The sequence below is a fragment of the Eublepharis macularius genome, chromosome 11 (assembly GCF_028583425.1).
Source record: "Eublepharis macularius isolate TG4126 chromosome 11, MPM_Emac_v1.0, whole genome shotgun sequence".
Taxonomy (NCBI): domain Eukaryota; kingdom Metazoa; phylum Chordata; class Lepidosauria; order Squamata; family Eublepharidae; genus Eublepharis; species Eublepharis macularius.
Window position 1 is genome coordinate 84650056 of NC_072800.1, and position 25154 is coordinate 84675209.

The 25154-nt window shown below is 47.4% G+C and overlaps 1 protein-coding gene across 1 annotated transcript in view; it reads left to right on the forward strand.

Moving 5' to 3' along the window:
• Positions 1–25154, forward strand: part of PRKAG2 (protein kinase AMP-activated non-catalytic subunit gamma 2) — a 305929-nt gene that overhangs the window by 97507 nt on the left and 183268 nt on the right. Inside the window, exon 3 of the mRNA XM_054991356.1 lies at positions 5552–5834. Coding sequence (XP_054847331.1) covers positions 5552–5834 — 283 coding nt within the window. The remainder of the gene's footprint in view (positions 1–5551; positions 5835–25154) is intronic.

Genomic DNA, 25154 nt, shown 5'->3' on the forward strand with positions numbered 1-25154 from the left:
TTCAACCTTTGATTTTTGAACCTGAGCTTCAAGAACTGCTTGGCCTCAGGAAGGGCCCGTGTATATTAAACACACCAGTGATTTGTGGTTTTTACATTAGTGTTTAGATACGATCAGATATCCAGTTGGAATGTACAAACACAACCCCTCCCCTTTCCCCAAACTAAACGTAGAGGCAACATGGCAGCAAAAACATTCCCAGCTACCTCCTACTTGTTTGAACCTGTCATTAAAGTAAATAATTAATCAAATTATCGTGTTTGAGTTGCTTTTACTAGAATGATAACTGTGGGGGGGGGGGTGTTGAGAATGGGAAATGGTCAAATTTCTTTCCAATCTCCTCAGACTACTGCCTCGCCTCCAGTTAATTGCTTTAGCAATAAAACAATTAAAATAGCGATGAACATAGCACGTGCTATTAATATCAGCATATCATTTTAATTGCTTTCCCCCCCTCCCCACAAGGTGACAGGGTTTATGATCAAAATCCACCTTCAGCTGGATTGTAACCAATGTGCTTGCATTTTGTTGGATGTTACCTCGGGGTTTTTAAAACAGCCATCATATATAATTTGTCCGGGGTCTGAGGCTCTGCCCCCGGACTTAGCAGGAAAAGGGGAGGGGAGACAGCCAGACGACCACTGTTCAGCCTTCAAACAGACACCAAGGCCATGCCACGCCCAGCAACAGAGGAAAGGGAAGGGACACCCAAGCCCTGGAGAGTCAAACGGGGCAGAAGGAAGCCAGCCAGCCCCACCCTCTGGTGAGAGAATAGGAGCCCAAGCCAGGAAGGAGGGGGCACGGGCGTCAGAGGTGGCCAGACAGTGAGACCACCAGCAGACTCACTGACAGAAGCTGAAAGACAGCATTGGGTCACACCTCACTCAGCAGGCAGGCTAGAGGAGACTGGGAAGGGGCAGCTGGGAGCAAAACAACCCCAGGTGGAGCTGCCTGAGGCACGCTGCAGGAGAAGCAGGACAGACAGCCAAGGAGGCACAGGTGTGCCTGCCCCAAGCAGCCAGCCCAGTAGAGAGAGCTTGGCAGCCAGCCAAGGGGGCACAGGTGTGACAGCTCAGGGCAGCCAGCAGAGCAAACTCAGGTGTGACTGCCTGATCCAGCTGGGGCTGCAGCTAGAGTGCAGGAAGGGGGTGTGGCTGACAGGTGGAGCAGGGAGAGAGGGAGAGAAGGAAGGAGAGAGGAGGGGCAGGCAGGCAGGCAGGCAAACATCTCACAGGGCAGTGCCCTTGGCAGAACCTGACATAATTGACAAAAAAAATATTCAGGGAACATTAGGGATGCTCAGGGAACTGGGTACCGCTGAGATGTCCTCCTTGCTTGTAGAAGGCCACGTGTTGCTCTATTCCTCTTTTTTTTGGTTCTGACTTCAGCCTTGGCTGATTGCCATGTGAAAGCAATAATCCTGGGTCAGACTGATGGAATGAGCATTTTTGACTATCTTTGTGCTTCTGCCTTGCGAGGGCAATCAGGGTCTGACGTTTTAGTACCATCATTGCATTTCTGCACCAGAACCTTCACATTCCTAGTGCTTTAGGAGTCCTCTGGAATTTGGAGTAGGAAAGAGCAAGTGTCCAGTAGCACCTATAAGACTAACAAAAATCTGTGGTAGGGTAGGAGCCTGTATCTGAAGAAGTGAACTGTGACTCACGAAAACTCATACCCTGCCACAAATTTTGTTATAGGTGCTACTGGACTCTTGCTCATTTCTACTGCTAAAGATGGACTAACATGGCAACCCATCTTGATCTATCTCCATGGAATTTGGAGGGGTGGGTAACATTCTCAATGGGAAAGAAGTTACCTGGTGGCTTGGACAACACCCACCAGAGTTGGCTGTAGCAGGGTGAACATCTCAGGATTCCCTTAATACCTTGCGTGGAGGGGCAGGGCATGAATGGCAATTAAACAATGACAATCTGGGATTGTGGGTAGAGTTGCCACATCCAGTCTGAGAAATTACTTTTTAAAAAAAAACATTTTATTGTAGAAAAGTTAAAAGATAGTGCAAAGACGGAAAGTTAAACATAACAAAAACACAACTACAAAGAGCCAACAGTGGCCTATGTACAAGGTAAAAAAAACAGTAAAGAGCATAAGCATTTACAGTTTTTCACCTCCAGCACTTCCTCCCTCGTGTCAATCAGCTTGTGGTCTCATTTATATCTTTTTTCTGTGTCTCTTCTTGATATCCCAGATCCTTATTCTTAAAAATCAAAACCACAAATCATGCATTCATTTTTCTTCATCTCTCGCAGATAATCTATAAAGGCAGGGCTTTTTTTCAGGGGGAACGCGGGGGAATGGAGTTCTGGAACCTCTTGAAAATGGTCACATGGCCGGTGGCCCCGCCCCCTGATCTCCAGACAGAGGGGAGTTGAGATGGCCCTCCGTGCTGCTCAGCAGTGCGGAGGGCCATCTCAACTCCCCTCTGTCTGGAGATCAGGGGGCGGGGCCACCGGCCATGTGACCATTTTCTCCAAGGGCAACCCACTGAGTTCCCCCACCTCTTTCCCCAGAAAAAAAGCCCTGCATAAAGGGTTTCTGATTTGCCATGAATATAGACAGCATTTTGTTTCTGATGAACGTTGTAAGTTTGGCCATCTCAGCTAAGGCCATCATCTTTCCAATCCAATCTTTCAATGAAAGTAGATCCTTGCACTTACATTTCTGAGCATGTAAAAGCAGTGCCGCTTTTACCATATATAGAATTTAAATGCCGTACTCTTTTCCCAAGACTCTGAGAAATTACTGAAGGTTTGGGGGGCACTGCCTGTGGAAGGGGGAATGTGGGAGAGGGTTTTTACCTAGAATTTATGGCATATCACAGAGTTTGCTCTCTGAAGCTGCCATTTCCTCCAGGGGAACTGATATCTGTAGTCCAGAGATGTTGTAATTCCAGGAGAACTCAGGCCCCACCTAGAAGTCGGCAACCCTAGCAGAGAAAAAATGTCTTCAAAGTTGGCTGTGAGATGCTTTGGAGGGGCGTGCCCTACATTGGGTTATGCATGTGGTAAAGGGGGTATGCTTGCACAGCTCCATCTGCAAATGCTGTTTGCATTTGTTTGCCACTTTGAGTCTCTGGAGAAAAGTGGGCTGTAAATGTTTTTGTCCTTAAAAGTTGATGAAACCCAGATGTACTGCAGTTCCATAAATCATAGGCCTGGTGGACAGGGCCTGCCTTCTGTTGCATGTTTTGTGAAGCCTCTAGAGGACTTGAGGCAGTCAGAAAATAAATAACTTCTACCTGCTTTGGGCCCTCAGATGGCAAGAGGTTCCAGAGAGCTCTGTCGTCTTCACCGCAGGGGATTGTAGTCCCACACTCCCTCTATCCTTGGGGTTTTGCTTATTTTATAAGACCGCAGGCATGGCTCCGTGGCTCTCCAGCCTTTGACTCCTCTGTGGGTTCTTCTTTGGTCCCTGCCAACATTGGTCTTGCCTTCCTATTTTCTCAGTGCAGGACCACAAGTGACGCCTGATACAGGTTGGACACTTGCCAGCTTCCCTCAAGTTTTGATGGGAAATGTAGGCAGCTTGGCGGAATGTTGGACAAGTGACAGTTGAAAAGTCCCCTGGACAGCAGTCGGAGAGCCAAGCTGCGAGACCAGGACGCCTACATTTCCCATCAAAACTTGAGGGAAGCTGACAAGTGTCCAACCTGTGTCAGGCATCACTTGTGGTCCCGCTCTCAGTCTCATGAGACTTCATGAACTTGCAAGACATTTTGATCTCATGAGTTATTACTGATCCTCGCGGCATCTTTGGAAGCCCATGGCCATTTCCACACACGTTGGATAATGCACTTTCAATGCACTTTAGCAATCCTTTGGAAGTGGATTTTTTGTTCCACACATGGAAAAGCAGTTCCAAATGTTCACTAAAGAGTATTGAAAGTGGATTATCCAATGTGTGTGGAAGCAGCCCATGTGTCCCGACCTGTACCCCACTGGGAATGCCAGCTGTTCTGGGGGTTCCTGAAAACACTCACTGTTCTCATATTCACAGAATGTCCCTGTGGCAAGGAGTCCTCCCTGCTCTTCAGAAACTTGTATCACACTCACAAAAGGCCTTGTATTTGGACAACCCATTGGAAGAGGGAGGCCTTATGTATACATTTGGAAAATGCATATACCACTCCTTCACAAACCCACAGCTCAAGACAGCTTGCCTAGTAAAACAGCACGACGAAATCATAAAAACAACACCAGAGTCTCTTCTTTGGGTGCAGAAGGTCCCAGGTTCATCTCCAATAACTAGAATCTTTTAGTAGGTGATGTGAAAAGTCCCTACCTGGGACCCTGGAGAGGCGTTGCCAGACCGATGGTCTGATTCAGTATAAGGCAGCATGCTCTCCGTTTGCCCTGGGCCTTCCAACTAAGGCCAAATGCCCTTCTTATATAGGCTCCTTGGTTAGCCCAAAGTTATGTAGAACTTTTATGCATTCACGATTTAACTGCCCCTTTTCAATGGTATTGCTAGGTTGCCTGTTAAGGATCCCCTTTTCTGATCGGTTATGCCCCCAGCCCCCTTCAGTCAGTTGACTCTCTTGTACATATTCTCTTGCAATGCCCTTATGTATTTCAGCTTATGCTAAAATGGATTGTGCGATGCCTTGATAAATGGACGATGCTTCCTCTAGTGACATTAGAGCCAAAGGTTCAATACCGCTTGGAGGATTGTGATCCCAAACGTACTTATTTTGTGGCTCGATTTTTAGAGGCAGCAGAGAAGTGCCGAAGGCAGGTGTTTTTAGATACGGCTTTTATTTAAGTTCAGTTTTATTGTTCATGACGACTTTGGTCTAAGAACAGGGGGATGAAAGAAAGAGAAAAGAAAAAAGACATGTTCATATGTATGAGAACATAAAAATGACAAAATAATAAAACAGGCCATGGGCATAAAAATAATATAAAGCAAACACTGAGCAGCCTAAAATGATATTCATAACCAATCCTCAGGCTAGGAGCAGACCTTAAAGACAGTGAAAATAAACAGAACCCTACAGTTAAAACCTGGGTCAAAATAATTGTTTCAGCTTGGCACCTAAAGGAAATTAAGAGCCAAGCTACACGTGACGAATGACACTTGAATGGCAAGTGAACAGACTCACGTGTATTCCTCCCTGTTCACTTGCACTCCACTTGCGCTCCACTTGATCACGTAGTGGAGTGCAAGTGAACAGGGAGGAATACACGTGTAAGTCTGTTCACTTGCCATTCAAGTGTCATTCGTCACTTGTAGCTTGGCCCTCAGTTAAGTGCCAGGCAGATCTCAAGAGGGAGGGCTTTCTCAGGTGAGGGGCCACCACTGAAGAAGCCCTGTCTCTGATTATCGTTGCTTCACCTCTGTCATAGACAGCGGAGCTTGGGATTTAACGTTCCGTTCTGTTTTCTGGTCGCTAACAGTTTTGCCCGTGCAGTATTCCAGCATGACTCATTTGCCGCAGGAGGATGATTGATCACCGGATGAGCGGCCTCGCAGCGGCTTGCTTGAAGAGGAAAGAGCTGACACTTGTCCTTTTCTCTTTCCCTCTTAGGCAGAAGACTGCTACAGCACGGGCAGCCCTTCCAAAGGACTTTTCCCGAAGGGGCTCCAGAGCCGGCCTTCCAGCCCTGCCTCAGCCCCTGTCAAATCTAAGCACAGTCCGGGCTCGCCCAAAACGGTGTTCCCATTCCCGTACCAGGAGTCCCCTCCGCGCACCCCTCGCCGGATGAGCTTCAGTGGCATCTTCCGGTCTTCCTCCAAAGACTCTTCCTCCCCCTCCTCAAACTCATCTACCTCTCCTGGTGGCATCAAGTTCTTCTCCAGGTCGAGAAAAAGTAAGGACCCGATCCCGTTAATTTTGGCAAAATCCCTTGGCCTCAGCTCCTTTCTTTAGCTCCAGAAGTAAAAGAAGTGCTGTGCCTGATCGATTGTTGCTTTTGTTTCCTATACTGAATGGTAGAAATCTGAGAATCCTAGATCCTAACTTCTCACACTGTGTAGTTCAGGGCCACTCCCTGGGAAAGGGGGAAAGGATACTGGAGTGGAGATAGGAAGTTTCTCAAAGGGAGAGTTCTTTGTGGCAGATAAAGCCTTCCTTCCTACCAGCTGAAAAGTGGATGGGTTGGACATCTCCTGCTGATACACTTAAATCAAACACCTTTGTGATACACCTTCTATGGATTAGGTCCCAAGGATCTTTTTCACTAATGGTGAAATGGCTGGGTTTTTAATGCTGTATTTTAATTAATATCATTTCAATGTTTTGTTTTTATTCGTTTCATTTTGTAAGCCAACTCGGGCAGGTTCCTGGAGAGACAGCATTAAAAAAAAATCTAAAATAAATGTGGCACCTTTCTCTGGTGCAAGGCCACCTTCCTGTGAATTTCTTGGTCATCGTGTCAACAGTCATAGAATCATAGAGTTGGAAGGGGCCATACAGACCATCTAGTCCAACCCCCTGCCCAGTGCAGGATCAGCCTAAAGTATCTCTGACAAATATTCATCCAGCCTCTTCTTGAAAGAGTCCTTAATCCAGTCCTTAATCACAAAATATAGTCCTCAATCCTTATAGTCCTTAAACAGTCCTTAATCACAAAATATATTTCAGTAAAAAAATGAAATATAAATTAGTTTGGGATTTGACTCTGTTCTACAATAAAGACTGTCAGATGCTGTGGAGGTGACTGCATTCACTCTGCACGACTTTTTCCATCTGATGCCGTGTATCTCCTCTGCTCTTGGTTCTGAGCTCTGTCTATGTGCCTTCTAACAATCAGAGAGAGATACCTGAATGGTGGATGCTCTATGAATGGTGAGACAAAATCGCGCACTTTATTGTGGTTGCAGGTGGAAAAACAGTCAACAGCAGAGAATTGATTTGAATGCTACAGTAAGGATTTTCTCCATTGCGTGCTCTTCCACTTCCTACCTGAAGGTGGTGCTGATAGTTCTAATTCTGGTTGCCTGTTTTTCAGGGCAGCGAGGTTTTAAATTTGCTGTGGAGTACATGATGCCTCAAATCAAAATCAGTTGTTAGGGGGTGATTGATTATTGATTGGTTGGTCTGCTTATCTATTTAAACAGCGCCATCGATGTTTGTGTGCAGTGTCATAAACAAAAAAAAGATAAGTACCTTGACCCCCAACGAGATTAAAGTCTAAATTTGGAAGAGAGGGGAGACTGAGAGTATAATAGGCAAGGGTTAGCCATATAAACTCAGGTGTTCCAAGTTCTCCCAGTTCGATAGTTCTCTTCTATATGTAGAGAGGGGCAAGGCAGAGCGGTGTGGATTAGGGTCTGCATGAATCATATGGGATTTGAGACCACTTGCACGGAAGGTAAGACAGGAAACGTATCCTCTTAGCAGTCCCACTAGCTTTTGGAGATGACATTGCTGATCGGCAAACTGAGGCTATTTTTGATTTATGAATATGTCTTGCATTTGTGAATATGTGTTGTGCAGAGGAAGGGAAAAGAACACGGATCCTTCCCTGTTTCAGCACCGGCCCTTACGTCTTGTCGTTTGTAGGCTTGTCAAGTTCTTTTTAATTATTGGGAATTGGGGTGGATTTAGAAATGTGCGCATCTGGATCGTTCCAAAGGCAAAAGGGTTACAGAATTCTGCAGATGTTACAAATGCATTGAAGGTGTCTTGGGTTTGCGCCAGCAAAATCTTGTTCTGTTCTGCGTAATGAAATTAATTCTTTCCACCTTGTTTGACAAAGATAAAATGACATTGTAGCTTTCTTTCCCAAGGGACAAAAAAACAGCTTTTTAACTTGTTTAGATTGGTCTAGGCCCACACAGACTTTTCCTAGAGCAGCAACATTTGATGATAGAATATTCAAGGACTCCACTATTAAAGGGTGGAATAACAGTAAGGGAAACCACGGCAACAGGGCCGGGTCTTGCCAGTGTTTGTAGATGGAGCCCAGAGGTGGAGCAGATATTTCCCATCTAGAAAGTTCAGTTCTACGGTCTGGGCGTTCTTTCTCCTCCTTGTAGTGCAAGAAATATGACGTGCAGACCTGAACCTTCTGTTTGGGCAGAATGGCTTGAAATTATGGGATCCCTATTAGGGCACCTGAATCAGTGCACCAGGGGTCCCCAACGAGGTGCCCGTGGGCACCATTGTGTTTGCTGAAATCTTTTCTGGTGCCCGCCAAGTGTTCTAACACACTGGTTGAGGCCAGAGGGGACTTTTGACAAGCATGGCTTCTGATTGGCTGTGCAGATTTGATTGGCTGTGCAGATTTTTGAAAATATTGGTTTGGCAGAAGCTGCTTTCACAGCACAAGGATCTTTGCTGTGTGACTGAAGATAAGCTGTAGCAGCCATTTTGTGGCTGGCTCCACCTCCATTTTGTGGTAGCCACTTAGTAGCTGCACCCAGGGCCGGCGCGTCCATTGAGGCGGGTCCGGCAGCCACCTTGAGCGCTGAGGGCCTGGAGGAGGCACCTGGGGTGGGGCGCATGCTGCAAAGCTGGCAGCGGCAGCACCAGCGGCTGAGCGGAAGGGCTGGGAAGCCGCCCATGCGCCGCCCTGGCCACCTGCTGCACCTAGCCTGCAGCTGCTGCACCCGGCTGGAAGCACGTGCTGGCGGTAGCAGCGCAGGGCAGTCTGAGCGGGCAGCCGCCCAGCCCTTCTGCTCAGTTGCCCCGTGCTACCGCCGCCGCCTGCACTCAGCTGCGGGCCAGGCGCAGCAGGTGGCCAGGGCAGCGCAGGGCAATTGAGCACCAATGTGGACGGCTTGCAGTGGCATGCTGTGTGATGACGCAGTGGCGTCATCATGCAGTCCGGGTGCGAAGACGTGTGTGTGGGGGCGGCAACAGCCCTGACACTGCCCCTGGCCTCAGGTGCCAGAAACTCTGTGTGCCCACAGTCTCAAAAAGGTTGGGCACCCCGGCAATACACAGGGATGGATCTTGCTGAACATTGATGGAAGGAGGAATTTTTGTTGATTTCCCCATCCTGCTGCAGACTTCTGAGTCTCCCCTCATGCTATTTCTGGATATCCCCCCACCCCCATCTCCCAGAAGAAAATCTCAGACAGCATTTTGGGCTGCAGTGGGAAAGCTGTGCCCTGCTGACAGATATCTTTCCAAGAGCAGTATATTTTGGAGAGATCCAAGTGATGCCCACTTGTTTCAAGCAGTGCCGAATGCTGGAGTTACCCAGAGTCCAAGAGGGGGGAGGGGGAAGACATTGTGCTGGGATCCTGGGGTGGGGGGAAACGAAAGCTGATTACCATGATGTGGTCTATTTAGGACATGCCAGAAATCAAATACAAATTCTTCTGGGAACACTCAAGGTGTGTATGAAATTATAATCAAGCTAAACTCTATAATTAAAAAAAATGTATTCATACTAGTAGATGCACAAAAGCAGTAAAGCAATTAAAAACGTCAGTAGCAACTGTCTAAAACAGTAATTCCTAAAGGATTTAAAAGCAGCCTCAGTAAAATAAAGAGCTTAATCCCAGTTATCTAAAAGGCTCATGAGATCATATGTAATAAGTTAGAACCGGATGGAGGGGCCGTGGCTGGATGGCAAAGCATCTGCTTTGCATGCAGAAGGTTCCAGGTTCGATCCCCGGCATCTCCAGTAAGGATGACCAGAAGTGTCTTAGGGACTTCATCGCTATCTTGCCATATATCCTATTCATTGCTTTAAGTATGTGCTCCTATGTATTACCTGCTGTTTTAAGTATGACATTACTGGGTAGTTCCATGTCGTCCAATGTCAGTGCTAGGATTGCTTATGCTCTGCTTCTGCATTTCTTCAACTCTGTATTGGATTTTTGCTAATTTATTTATCCTAGGCGTTGTTTATGGAAATGTCCTTGATATTGACTGCGCTAACAACAAAAACAACAACATTCGATTTATATACCGCCCTTCAGGATGACTTAACACCCACTCAGAGCAGTTTACAAACTATGTCATTATTATCCCCACAACAATAATCACCCTGTGAGGTGGGTGGGGCTGAGAGAGCTCTGAGAGAGCTGTGACTGACCCAAGGTCACCCAGCTGGCTTCAAGTGGAGGACTGGGGAAGCAAACCTGATTCTCCAGATTAGAGTCCTGCGCTCTTAACCAGTACACCAAACTGGCGCTCATCAGTCATCTCAGTCTATGTAATCCGCCTTGAGTCTCAGTGAGAAAGGTGGACTATAAATGACATAAATCCATACATACATAGTCTCCCTGTCACTGCCTCCCCCCATCGCCTGTAAGCAAGCAGGGGGCGCACAGCCCTTATTGCTGTCCCCTGAAAACCTTTGAGGGGCTGTGCTTCTCCTGTAGCAGGACGCACTTCCGGTTCCCGACCCGTCGTCTGTACTCATTGGCAATGCCTTAGAGGGCAACTCAGCTTCCTTTTTAAGTGGGTGTCCATAGCGCTGAAACTGCACCCTCCGAGGGCCTAATTGCCTTCCCTCCTGCATTCTGAAAGCACAGTTAATTGGCGACAAAGATCGTTGCCCTTTTGACACCTCCTGCCATTGAGGGTTTACGGTAAGCTTTCGCACAAATGCTGAGGGATTAGCACGAGCCGGTTTATACAGCTGCCTGAATTTCCTAGGAGCAGAACTCTATCTACTAGGGAGGGGGGGGGGAAACCCTTCAGTTAGCAAATCCTTAGACGACATAAAGTAAGAAAGGGATGCGTAGAAAGAGTCCACTGACACAATCAAAGTGATTGGACGTGGCTGCCATTTGCTTATTCAGCAGTAGACCTGGGTTCAAGAGCATCCCCCAAACAGTGGGCCTGTTCCTTCGAGGAGAGTGCAGCCCCCTCCAGAAGGGGTGGCACCTTAAATCCTGGGTCAGACCTTCCGCTCACCGCTAGCACTTCCGTCTTGTCGGGATTAAGCTTCAGTTTGTAAGCTTCAGTTTGTTAGCCTGCACCCGCTCCAAAACCGCCCGCAGGCACCAGATCGGGGTTTCTACAGCTTCCCTGGGATCTGCTGGCAGCAAGAGCTAGAGCTCAGTGTCACTGCCGGATTGGTGGCAACCTAGCCCAGACCTTCTGGTGACCTCAGAGGGGGCAGGATGGAGCCCCAAAGCCAAGGGGCTGAGCAGTAGTCCCCCAGCACCACCTTCTGAAACCGACCCTTTAGGTAGGACTGGAACCACTGCAGAATGGCACCTCCCAATCCCAACCCAGGAAGGTAGTCCAGAAAGATACCGCGACCAAAGACACTGAGAGGTGCAGGAGAATCGGCCCAATTGCACTCCCTCTGTCCATCTCCAGTGGCAGGTCATCCACCAGGGCGACCGAGGCAGTTTCAGTCCCATAACCAGGCCTAGAACCAGATCGGAAAGGGTATAAACAATCCACGGATGCTTGAAGTTGTCCAGCTAAGCTTTTGGCTAAGCTTCTTTTGTTCAATTATCCTGGGGGTGGGGGTGGGGAGCTGACAACTTTTATAACCTTTCCTAGAGACCGGCCGTATTGACATCCTGAGAAAGGAATTAATCCCTCTTCACACAAAGGCAAAACTTGACCAGAAGCTTTTTTAATCGGTCCTTTCCCCCCCCCTTCCCAGAAAATCATACTTGAGAGAAAGAGAGAGGTTTATTTTAGGTAGGTAGAGCCATGGAGGTCCGCAGTAGAACAGCAGGACGGAAGTCCAGTGGCACCATAGAGACCAACTAGATTTAAAGAGTAGAAGCTTTTTAAAAAAGATATAATTTTATTGAAATTGTAAAATCTATAACAACATTGAGATAGCAATAAATAGCAATAACACTAATAACAATAATATTAGTAATAATAATTAATATAAACAATGTGTAGTTCTCTAAAAAACAAGAAGACATATCTAGTTATATAATTTTTTTTCGGGGAGAATATGTTAACAATATCAAACATGACGCTACAATATATAAGTCCCTTACATATTTGCGTATAAATTAAAGATTTTTAATCCAGGTAGAGAACTATTAGTTTCTAAGTAATCTAAGAAAGGGAACCATTTATCAATAAAGTTTGTTGTGTTCTGGAAATTTTCTGCTTGATATAGTTTATCATATAGTTTTTCGGAGCCAGCTTAGCCTAGCGGTTACTTCGCTCTTGTTTGAAGAGTAGAAGCTTTTGAGAGTCAAGACTCCTTTCTTCCGACACAGGGAGAGGTTTCTTTCTATGGTTTTTCCTTTTCCCCTTCTCCCCCTCCCTATGTTCCCTCAACCACCCCAGTTATGAATACTTATTTTCTTCTTTCCAGTTGCAAAGGTCTGCCACAGGAGGCGTTTACCCGTTAAGGCCCTAAAGCCGGGCTTTTCAAAGACAGGTGCAAGAAAGATCGGCAGTGCAGTCCTAAGCAGAGCTGATCCTGTCTAAATCCCTTGAAGTCCCTGGGCTTAGAAGGGTGGGATTCTGTACTGCGAGTTGCGTGGGCATCTGCGGCCTCGTCCCTCGTCCTTTGGACTGGTTCTGCCTTCTGCTGTATATGGAGTGAAAGCTCAGACTGCAGGCCGAGTCATTTGACTTCATTCCAATTGCCACGCTCTGTCGATGAGGCATTGAGCTGTATCCTACCGTAGGGCTGGAGGGACCTTCGCCCAACTTAAGTGGCTCTTCCTCCACTGGCCTGGCGAGGAAGGCTTCAGATTTTTATTTAGGGGAGTGGTAGCCTTTCTCTTTAATCATACTCTGGCCTCAGGAAGTGGTGGAGAGGTGCCAAGGGGCAGCCGTCTTGCTGAAGCTGAGCAGGCCTGGCCTGGATGAGAGACATCTTGGCACATCTGTGGATGCCCCCTTGAGTTCCGTGAAGGAAGAGTGAGGTTCTACCCCAGGTGACCCTCTTTCCAGGGCCTTGGCTTAGCAGGTGACTTCACAGCATCTTCTTCTTGTTCTTCTGCCCAGCAAGTAGGCCAGGGTCGTTGAGTTGGGCTCTACCCTCAACCATTTCCATGCCCTTGGCTATTCTGGCCCTGGCATGAACCAGACAGGAGGAAAGGTGGACTATAAATGCAGTAGGTGTCTATGTGCAATGGGAGAGAGGGGCAGCAACCTTCCAGATAGCACTGCCACCCCTTCCGTCTGATACCTCTAGTCATGTAAACTCTATTTAGACAGGGAATTGATTGGGACAACGTGTATTGGCATCTACACCTTCTTTGCACATTACATTCATGGATGTAAGGAAGGCCTCGAAGTGAAGATTCAGTTGCCTTAGGTATGTGTGAGCATTGCTAAAGTCATCACCAAGGGCATCAGAATTTGAAAAGCATCCATGACAAGTCATGAGACCCTTCTCCATCCCACCAGACATAAAACCAAAAGTGGGAGGAGGGGAGTCAAAGTTGAGCTCTTGGAACCATGGTTGTCAGGCTGAGCCTGGCAGCCAGCAGGGTTGGAGGTGGCAGCATGGGGGCAGGCAGCATCATGAGCATGAACATCACTTCTTAGGAAAACCTAGCAGTGACAGCAGGTAGCTCTGTGGTAAAACCATAGAGTTTCCAGTGACTCCTAAAGCTACCTGCCATTACTTACAGGGACAGGCATCATCATCAGCGTGATATCACTTCTTAGGAAAACCTAGCAGTGACAGCAGATAGCTCTATGGTAAAACCATAGAGTTTCCAGTGACTCCTAGAGCTACTTGCCATTACTTACAGGTTTTCCCTAGAGGTGCTGCTTGGAGTGGCAACAGACAATGGGAGCTTGGAGTGGAGGATCCCCTCATCTTCCTCAGGGGCTTGGCAGCCAGTCTAAGCAGATGGTACTGAGCTAGATGGACCAATGGTTTGACTCAGCGAGTTGTTCTTAGATGTAGCAGCAGTTATAAACACAACTGGAAGCACTGCTTGCTGGGCATTGTAGTCTGGTAGGACAGGAGTGAGGAAGCAGAAAGGAGGAGATTTGGCCTGGAGTAAGCATATGTTACTGATTGTTGAGTAGGGTTGCCATCCTCCAGGCTCCACCTGGAGATCTCCTGGAATTACAATTGATCTTCAGCCTACAGAGATCATTTACCATGGTGAAAATGGCTCCTTTGGAGGATGGACCACATGGCATTATACCCTGCGGGGGTCCCTCCCCAAACCTGCCATTTCCAGGTTTTACCCCCAAATCTTGAGGAATTCCCCAACCTAGAGTTTAAGCTCCTGTTGTTGTGCCTGTTTTAAGGTTTACAGTAAATCTCGGTTGGAACTTCAATTGCACTCAGGTGCTCGATGCGACACTTACAGTTTAATCCTCAGCAGGATTACATCTATCTAAGCCCATTGACTTACATGGACTGAGAAGAGCGTAACGATGCACAGAACCGCAGTATTGCTGTAAAGCAGCTTTTTATGTTAGACTGGGACAGCTGTGAACGTGAAAGGCAGCAGAAAATAAAACCACCGTTGAGATTGGAGCAGCCGGGGGAAGTGACATGGCTGCCATCATCCCACTCTTTCAAAACACAGTCAGGCCCCAACAAAGTGAGGCTGTCACCTTCTGAACAAGTTTGCCAACAGGCCTGGAGAAAAATGCCCTTCCCATTTCATAGAGGCTTGATGTGCAGAAATTGGCAGTGGACGTTTTTCTCCGTAGGTTGATAAATAGCCTCCCTTAAAGGGAAGGCCCCCCTTTATTTTGTCCAGCTAGTTGGCATCCCACCTTGACTCAGAGGTGCCCCATGATTGCTGAAGAGCTCTGCTAGTAGATGGAGCAGCATCTTATGCATAGCAGCCCCTGTTTGCCTCCCAGGACAATAAAACATCAGATCTCGGGAAGGACAGGGTAGACTTCACCTGGAAATTGCTCTGGCAATTGCCATGCTGAAATAACAACAAAAACAACAACATTCGATTTATATACCGCACTTCTGGACAACTTAACACCCACTCAGAGTGGTTTACAAAGTGTATTATTATTATTCTCCTCACAACAATCACCCTGAGAGATGGGTGGGACTGAGAGAGCTGAGAGTGACCCAAGGTCACATGGCTGGCTTCAAGTGGAGGAATGGGGAATCAAACCTGATTTTCCAGATTAAAGTCCTGCTGCTCTTAATCACTGCACCAAACAATGGAGTAATGTCTCAGACAGAGCAGGGATGGAGGGGGGGGGTGCTGATAGATGGGAAATATGGTTGGGGAGAAAGAAGAAGGAAGTACTGTTTTGTATCTGTTTTGTATAGCTCAGCAAAGTTTGTGGCCTTCTTCTGGCCTAGTCTCCGGTGGTGGATGCTTCAAAGTCCACTGAGCGGCATGGTCAGATACAAGCCTTTGGTATTTTTAAAATATCACCAGCTGCTCTGAGGATCTTCTATTCATAAAGCAGGATATAAATCTAATGAATCCATCAACGGCCAAATGGAAAGTGTGCCCAGATTCCCTGGCTGCAAAATGTTCTCCTGAGAGCCTAATCCCAATGCAGCATGTGAGCATTCTGTAATATCCATATAGATTGTTGGGTAAATGGCTCTGGGGTAGAGTATGTGCCTTTCATACAGAAGGTCCCAGGTTCAATCCCTGCCCTGGCACCTCCATTTTAAAGAATTTCAATTTTTAAATTTTTTTATTTTTATTAAGAAAATGGGGATACAGAATAAAGAGGGATGGGGGAAAAAGATTTCATATTATATCACTCTAATACTTTGCACCGATCGATCTAATCTAATCTAATCTATTTCTTGTCGCCTCAATATGTTCTGCAGATCAGCTATTTGTTTACAAATTTTCCATTCATTTTAAATAACGTCCATAAAAGTCTTCATCTTAAGTAAAAGCTAAGTTTCTTCAGTCTTCTTTTGTATCTAACTGTAAAATGGGTCCCAAATGTCATTATGTATTGTATTGTCCACATCTTTCAATAAACTTGACAATTTATCCATTTCCGCTGTCTCAAGAATTTCCATTTTAAAGGGATGTGAAAGGCTCCCATGTGAAGAGCCACTGCCAGTCAGAGTAGGCGGTACTGCCCATGATAGGCCAGCAGCCTGGCGCAGGATAAGGTAGCTTTGTGTGAGATCTGGGCTTCTTTTTTCGGACACGATGGATGGATCCTTCAGTTACACTGAAAGCTGCCAGGCAGCATCCTTCTGAAGCTGCCGAGCACAGGAAAACTCGGCAAAAAGTCCTGGCTAAGCACCGGGAAATCTGTCACGGCTTGTTAAATTGCTGCTCAGCGGTGCCAGGCCTCGTTAGGGAAACTACAGATCAAGTAATTAAGCTGTAGTGTGAATTTCTCTTTCCTCCCACTCACAAGGAATGCATTTGTGCACAGACCATAGGCAACAGGTGTCGTGTAGGAGGTTGCCGGTTCCAACCAACTTCCAGGAGGCGCTGAAGTCATTTCAAGGAAAAGAGTTCTTAGCCAGGCCCAGTCATTCAGCTGGTATTACAATGGATAGAATGAACTACCATAAGGGCTGTTATCCCGTTGAAAGAAATCTTTGTTGATTATTTTTTTCAAGACACTGATTTTATTAAAGCAGTGTAGTGCAATGGTTAGAGTGACCAATTATAACTGGGGGACAAGGATGCTTACTGGATGACCTCTTCAAGCCTAACCTCACTTACAGGTTTGTTGTGAGAGTAAAATAGAGGCGCAGAAACTTTCGCGGGTGGCCCTTGAAGACTTTGGAGGAAGCGTTGGGAAAAAATGAAATGACTTGATTGATTGACGGCCCATTCATTCAAGGTGCTTACATTTGCAAACACAATAGTTCTGAAGCAAAAACTTCTTTGGATAATGTATATGTCTCTCTCTTAATGGGCATTGTCATTGAAGAGGCCTCCCTGCTTCTGAGAATGAAGGAGGAACGTCTCTTCAGTTGTTCCTTGTTTCTAACCGGCCTCGCTTGGTAATGTCTCTCCCACCGTTTCACTTTTTGTAACTTAAGTATAAATAGATCTGCTATGAATGTCCATGCTTTATGCCTCCGATGAAGCAAGCTTGGATGCATGAACGTTCATGCCGGGATAAATTGTTGGGGCCACTTAAGGTTGCTGACCTCTGGGTGGGGCATGGAGCGCTCCTGGAATTACAACTGATCTTCAGGCTACCCTGGAGGAAATGGCTGTGTCACGATCTTTACTTTCTTTGGGGTAGATTTTGCCTTTAATCTTCCCCTTACACCCTCTGGGTAGTTTGCTGCCACCAGGAATATTACATTCCAAGATATTTAAGTTTTCCCTTTAGTAACGTGCCTAAGCGTCAGGCTCCTTCGTGGTTCTATGTGGCCCTGAGGATAGGAATGGGATATAGCAATGACAGCTACACTGGGATATAACAAAACAAAATAAACTTTTATTTAGTCAAGAAGCGTATTGGTTTCATAAATGTAGTTCTCGGTTCTTAAAGTTACTTCCTATAACCTCATTCACACTGATCTCTTCTAAGGCATCACACACAGTTAGCCTCTTTCTCCAACTCAATATTTCTCTTACAGAAATGTTTAAAACTCCTCAGGCAGCACGCAGCCAGCCTCTCTTTCTCTGACTCTCATTCACAGAAATATGAAACCTGCTCAGGCAGCACACAGCTGGCCCCTCTTTCCCTGACTGAGTGTCCTTTCACAAACATGCTCAGTTCAGGTTCCACACAGGTCATATTTCTCTCATAAACACTTCAACATATTCAGGCAGCCCACAGCTAGCCTGCTTCCTTCTGACTGAAAAACTTCTCTCCTCACAGAGCAGGACCACAAGTGACGCCTGACACAGGTTGGACACTTGTCAGCTTCCCTCAAGTTTTGATGGGAAATGTAGGCATCCTGGTCTTGCAGCTTGGCTCTCCGACGGCTGTCCAATGGACTTTTCAACGGTCGCTTGTCCAACATTCCGCCAAGCTGCCTACATTTCCCATCAAAACTTGAGGGAAGCTGGCAAGTGTCCAACCTGTGTCAGGCGTCACTTGTGATCCCGCTCTCAGTCTCAAACTGCATTCACTCCGCCCACTCTCAGCCATCAACCAATCATATCCCTCTCTTTCACCCCCACTCTTCACCTATCTCACACCAAGCATTTAAAGATACATGCACACATTTACTTGAAATCATTACAGGCTGCTTCTGGAGGAGGAGTCTGTGACATAAAAACATAGAAACAGAGAGCAGGAAGAAATCCCAGGGGTCATCTAGTCCAGATCCCTGTATAATGCACAAAATTTGCATCTATCTCCCCCATGACCCCTGCTCTGTGCCTAGAGGAAGGCAAAAAACCTCCAGGATACCTGCACCCTGCATATGGGTGAAATCAACAGCAGCCCATACGCGGGCTTTCTCTGTGGTGGCCCCTACCCTGTGGAACGGCCTGCCCGAGGATGTCAGGAGAGCCCCCACTCTCCTAGCTTTCTGCAAACGATGCAAAACCGAATTATTCAAAAAGCCTTTTGTATTGTAGAGAGGGTCTCTCAGGTGCTTTGCTAATGAGTTAAGGACTGTAGACTTCACCACAATGTTGCCATACATACTATCTGTTGTTTTAAATATGTGCTCGTATGAGCTACTTGTGCTTCATGTGGTCTAATGTCAGTCCTAGAATTGCTTATGTTCTGTTGCAGCATTTCTTCAACTCTATTGGATTCTTGCTAATGCTATTTTTCTTTTTATGGGTTCTTTGAGGCTTAAGAAGCAAACTTTCACACAAATTTAAGAAAGAATTTTTCTTTTTAAACTTTTAAACAAGTAGTAAAATACTATTTTTTTAAACTAAACTCTTAAGTGCAACCATACAGAAAACTTTAAATCAACAGTGTCTTTGAAAAGGTAAAACAGTTCAACATTCCGCAAAGTGGTGAGTCCCTTTTCACTCATTCGAAGCAACTGAGGCCCAGGCTTCTGTCCTCTTGTTGGGGAATTACAGCCCTGCAAATATAATACAATCCCAGTAACATCAACCAAACACAATACTACACAAACACCACTTTTGGTCATATTGTTCACATACAACATTTCTGATTACCTTATTCAAGGTGATAAGAGCATATAAATTAAGATTAAGCTAAGCAGCAACCAGCCTCCTCCTCAGCGGCCTGCCTCAAGCTACTGACTTCACCCTATTGGGCTAAACCAGTTACCTCAGAGGGGTTACCCTATGTCTTTCTAAAATTGTGTTTATTTACCCTATGGCATCTCCTATGGAAATGTCCTTGAAATTGATGGTACTAATCTCACACTGTGTAATCCACCTTGAGTCTCAGTGAGAAAGGCGGACTATAAATGACATAAATAAATAAATACCCGGCCAATTTGGCCTGGAGTAAAAATCCTTCCTGGGCCGTTTCCAGACGGTCAAAAATCCCGCAAATCAGGCGCAATTAATCACCTTCCCACAACCCCATGATCACCCTCCTCATTGCGGCTTCTTCCGCATCGTGCCGCATTGTTCCGCTCCCAACAGCCCACACGGGCATTAGAAACTGCAGGGCAGTGGGCGGCTTGGCCGCCCCCTGTCTCCGCCTTTTTTTTTTGTTTGGGAGCTGAGTTTTGCATTAGTTCGGGATTTCAATAGATAAATCTGACGCTCCTCCAAGGACGGCTTGTGATAGGACTGCTAGTTTGCCCGCGAAAATCTCTCGGGGGGGGGGGGCTATTGGTTGCATTGGTTTATGGGCACTGGTTTATGGGTTGCACTGGTTTATGGGCAAACTCCACATTAGGGGCTGCTATTCCAAGCACCAGAGCAGCAAGGCTCTTAAAACCCATTCCATGTTTTCTTTACAGTTTTCTTGTGCTGCCTTCCTTCCCTCGGGGAGCTTCAGGCGCTCTCCCCAACGTCCCACCTCGGCTCCTTCTCCCGCCTCTCTTGTCAGCAGCAACCGGTGGCTCACTCCAGCCCTGCACGCCCCCAAGCACCGGCCACTTCTCGCAGCCACGCACAGGGGAAGAGAGCCTCTTGCCCCAGCGCTCCTAGCCAAGCAGGGTGGAGGTCTGCGAGGAGCTGCAGGGGCGCCAAGGGCAAAGCAAGTAGTTGGCGGGGCGAGGGGTGTTGCAGGCTGCTGCTGATCAAAACAGCCCCCCACAGCACGTTGGGTTCTGCCTCTCCATTTTTAAAAAAATCACTTTTTCCTTTGCACCTTAAAAAAAAAGATCACTTTTTTCATGCACCAATTTTTTTTTTGCGATGCCCGCCAGGGTTCCTGAAACATGGGTCCAACTCATAATATCGTGCCCTTCATCCATTGAAATTACGAAACTGCGCAAAATGTTTCTTAAAAAAAAAAAAATTGGTTGGGCTGCCTGGCGGCAGAGACAAAAAAGAAAAGGGGGGCGGGCTTCCACGATGGTGGAATGTTCCTTCCTTCCCTCGGGGAGCTCCAAGCGCTCTCCCCAACGTCCACCTTGGCTCCTTCTCCCGCCTCTCTTGCCCCCGTGGCCAAAGGCGCCTGTGTTGCCGCTGCCTCCTTTCCTCCCAGAGGAGCCGTCGCCGGCTTGTCTTCCTGCCCAGCAATAACCGGCAGCTCGCTCCAGCCCTGCACACCGCCAAGTACCTGCTGCTCCTCGCAGCCACACACAGGCAAAGAGAGCCCCTCACCCCTCATAATATCTTGCCCTTCATCCATTGATATTACGAAACTGCGCAAAACGTGCCTTTTCTTTTAAAAACAAAAAAAGGTTGGGCTGCCTAGCTGTGGCGACAACAGGGGCGGGCTTCCACAATGACGGAGTGTTCCCAAACGTTAGGAATCGTCATCAGAGGAACACACGGACTGCTGAAAATTCGGACTGACGCGGAATAAATGGAGGCGGAACAAGACAGGTGATGTCGGGCATGGTCGGGTTTTGACGAGTTTTGGAGCGAAAGTATGCGGGAGTTTCTCGCTATATCTAGACCGTGTGGAAACGGCCCTGAACTCTGAGCTCCCTTCCCAAAACCACCGCTTCCTAGGCACAGCTCCCAAATTTTCTGCAATTTCCCAGACTGGTTGGCAGTCCTGTTACAAGTGAATGTTTGTTGAGCCAAGCTACAAGTGACACCTTACACAGGTTGGACACTTGTCAGCTTCCCTCAAGTTTTGATGGGAAACATAGGCGTCCTGGTTTTACAGCTTGGCTCTCCATTACAGCTGCAAGACCAGGACACCTACATTTCCCATCAAAACTTGAGGGAAGCTGACAAGTGTCCAACCTGTGCCAGGTGTCACTTGTAGCTTGGCTCTAAGATGCTCCCTTTCTTTGGAGCTGCAGCTTGACAGTCTCTTCTGTAAAAGCAGGGCTTTTTTTTCTGGGAAAAGAGGTGGTGGAACTCAGGACCACACAATGACATCAATTTGGGTCAGCTGGAACAAGGGGGAGTTTTTTAAAGTTTAAATTGCCCTCGGCGAAAATGGCCTCATGGCCGGTGGCCCCGCCCCCTGATCTCCAGACAGAGGGGAGTTTAGATTGCGGTGCGGAGGGCCATCTCAACTCCCCTCTGTCTGGAGATCAGGGGGCGGGGCCACCGGCCATGTGACCATTTTCAAGAGGTGCCGGAACTCCGTTCCACCGCGTTCCTGCTGAAAAAAAGCCCTGTCTAAAAGTATCTGAATTAGAGAGCTCCGACTCTCGAAAGCTCACACCCTGAAAATGTTGTCGGTCTTGAAGGTGCCACTGGACTCAAATCCTGCTATTCTCATCTCTGCTTTCTAGCGGTAATACATTAACATTAGGAGGTCCCTAGGAAACTTCTTCCTTGCCTTCTTAAGTGCCTGGCAGCAAGGAAGGAAGTGGCTGCTTTAACCAAGTGTTAACTTTATTGCATGGCCTATAAATAGGGACAGGGGCAAAGCAAGCTGATGGATGGTGGAACACTCTGACCTCTGCATCTCAAAATAAAGCCAAGCCGAACGTTCCTTATCTTTGTTACTGTGGCTCTTGTTACATCTTCTAATAGGCTGAAAAGGGAAGAAAAACACATGCTCTGAAATGTAATAAAGAGTCACAGGAGGTGGCAGCGAGAGCCTGGCTGCCCGCCTGTTCCTTGCAGCTTCAACAGTGTCTTTTGCCTTGGGCTGCTTGGGCTATGTTATAGGCATGGCTTTGGCGAGAATCCATCTGCAGAATACACTGACCAAAAACCCAGGAGGGTCTTCCAGAGCTTTATCCTTGTTCTTTTTTCAGCAGGGAGTGGGTCTTGATGGCAGGGGGGGCTATACAAGGAGGGGTGACCCCTTAAATGACCCAAGAGGAAAGTGCAGATCTCTTTGTTTACTTAGGACCTTGAATTTCTCTCCCTGGATCATGAAGGCCCAGGGAGAGGAATTAAATAGGGATTCAAGCATGTTTTCCCAAGTGCTGCTCTAATTTGATTTCACCTGGTTAGGAAGTCAGTGGCTTAGTTAGAGTGGAACTACAAGTGACAAAAGGCACAGATTGGACACTTGTCAGCTTCCCTCAAGTTTTGATGGGAAATGTAGGCAGCTTGGCGGAATGTTGGAAAAGTGACAGTTGAAAAGTCCATTGGACAGCAGTCAGAGAGCCAAGCTGCAAGACTAGGATGCCTACATTTCCCATCAAAACTTGAGGGAAGCTGACAAGTGTCCAATCTGTGCCTTTTGTCACTTGTAGTTCCGCTCTTAGTGCACAGTGCCGAGCTGTAGTTTGTCATTGCACAAGCGAGCCTTAGGATTCGATGCCACCCTCTCCCTTTGAGTGGCTCAGATTCCCTCCCTAATACCCTCCTTTGCAGCCAGCCAAATTTTCCCTTATTTTAGAAATAGAGATGAGTACGAACTGGAAAAAAACCCAGCCCTGAAGTTCGTGGTTCATCACTTTTCACGAACCACGAACTTTCATGAACCTGCCCCGGTTCACTTCCACGTCAACAAATCGTCACTTCTGAGTCAGAAGAAGGTCACTTCAGGGTCAGCAGAAGGTCTGCAGAAAGCCCAACCCCCGTTGCCTAGGAAACTGATTGATCGGCACCAGGCTGTCTGCAGTGACTAATCAAAACACGAATCAAGTGAACCAGCCTGAAGTTCATGGCAGTTCGTCAGAAATGGGCTCTGATGAACCGCCGGTTTGCGAACCATGACCCGGTCCGGTTCGTGCCAAACTTTGGTTCATATTTTAGGTCATGCCCGTTTATAGTCAGAACCAAAAATCGATGGTTTGCTCTTGCCCTCCAAACCAGAGATGGATATCATAGGTTCTGGTTTGAAGGGTATTAAGCACACACCTGTTTAGATGTAGTCTGAGAGTTCATGGAGAGGAGGCAGTGTGCGTACCCAGGGCTTGTAAATTTGATGCCAAACCATGATTGTATTGAGCTTTATGGAGCCACAGATCTGAAGGTTCTGAAGAGTAGCACTGTAGCATAGTGATTAAGTGGTTGTGCTGTGAATCAGCACTCTGCTGGTTCAAATCCCACTACTACCATGAGCTCAGCATGTGGCCTGGGTCAGCCAGTCAGCCCTAGCTCCCCAGCTGTATTTTGGGATAATAACAACGCTGACTTTGTTTACCGCTCTGAGTGGGGCACTCATCTGTCTAGAAGAATGGTATATGCCACTGTAGCATAGTGGTTAAGTGGTTGGACTGCAAGTTAGCACTGTGTCAGTTCAATTCCCACCACTGCCCATGAGCTCTGCAGGTGCTCTGTGGCAGTATATAAGCGCAGAGATTATGTTGATGCTGCTGACGATTAATCTGTGCACAAGCAAGCAGATTCCTTGCAGGGATCCCACATCTCAGCTAGGGTGTGGATTCTAATGCTTCCAGATCCAAATCTAATCACAGATTCACTGAATCAAATTGCCTCTAAACTAGGGTTGCCAGTCCCCCACTTGGGGCGGGGGATCCCCCGCTCCCAACTTCTACACCCCGCCCCCGCATACCTGGCCAGCGGAGGAGGCATGGGCCTCCTGGGGGTGCACTCCTGGGCAGCACAGTGCCCTCCTACAGGCCTGATCTGGCCCAAATAAGGCCACTGGGCCTGAATCAGCCTGGATCAGGCTACTGAGGTGTATGGGAGCGCTTCCACACTCCGCAGTGGCCCAATTCAGGCCGAATTGGTCCAAATCCAGCCTGATTCAGGCCTGATTTGGCCCAGTTTGGGCCCAAATCAGGCCTGATTCAGTCCCCCATGGAGCAAGTGGGGACTCCCCTGTGGAGCACGGGGGGGACTCCAGATTGGGACAAATCAGGCCTGATTCAGTCCCCCATGGAGCAAGTGGGGACTCCCCTGTGGAGCACGGGGGGGGGGGGGACTCCAGATTGGGACAAATCAGGCCTGATTCAGTCCCCCATGGAGCACGGGAGTACTCCCGGGGGTCGCTGCGGCCTGTGCGATGGCATCACTTCCCAGAAGTGACATCATTGTGCGACCCTGGGAGCAGACAACAGGGAAGGTAGGTGCCAGTCCCCCACCTCCCGCTTGGAGGACGGGGGGACCTGGCAACCCTACTGTAAACCTTTGCCAACCTCCTCCCCCCAACCTTTACTCCATTAGCGATACATAGCCTCCCTCCTGTTACAAAACTACATATCCCAGAATTCTCTTGGGAAACGGGACTACTATTAAATAAATATAAGTCTAGAGAGTAGTTACACCTTGTCCTGCTAATTGGTTCTCAAGAGATTGTCAAGTGATGCGTCCGTGGGCATGTGGCAACTAAATAGCGCTGTAGTCACTATATGGTTGCCAGGCCCTTTTGGTTCTTGAACCCATGCATGCTACAATCTGGCACTGCCTCTCGCACTTTTTCCTTTAGGTCACCCTTTAATTAAGCAGGCAGAAAACCTTTATGATGAACCAGAATATGTAAGTTAGAACGATCCCTTCTCTTTATGCCCTTTTATGGGTACAGGTTTCAGGATTTATGGGGCAGTCACCTGCTTGCAATAATCGGACAGCCAGGTCTTTATTACCAGCTGCCAAGGTAGTGACATTGAGGTCCCTCCCCTTCCTCCCCTTACCTTAGCTTCAGAGACCAAAACATTCTGCATTTTCTGCGCTGCTGATTTTGGAAATTGCCAAGTAAAATCTTTCCAACTTCAGTCATGATGCTCCTTCATTTATTCCACAGTGTTCACTCATGCTTGGCTCCAGCAGCTTTTCAGAGCAGGCCAGCGATGAATTTAATCCCTCTTTTCAAAGGAGGTAATCCTTGGCTCACAACCTGAGTTCCAAGGGGAAACTCAGACGCTCTGTCCAAAGGAGAGCTCCACTGTAGTGTGTGTGAAGGAGGCTTGGCAGTAATTATAGCCTCTGACTGCCTTGCCAGTCTTTTGTTT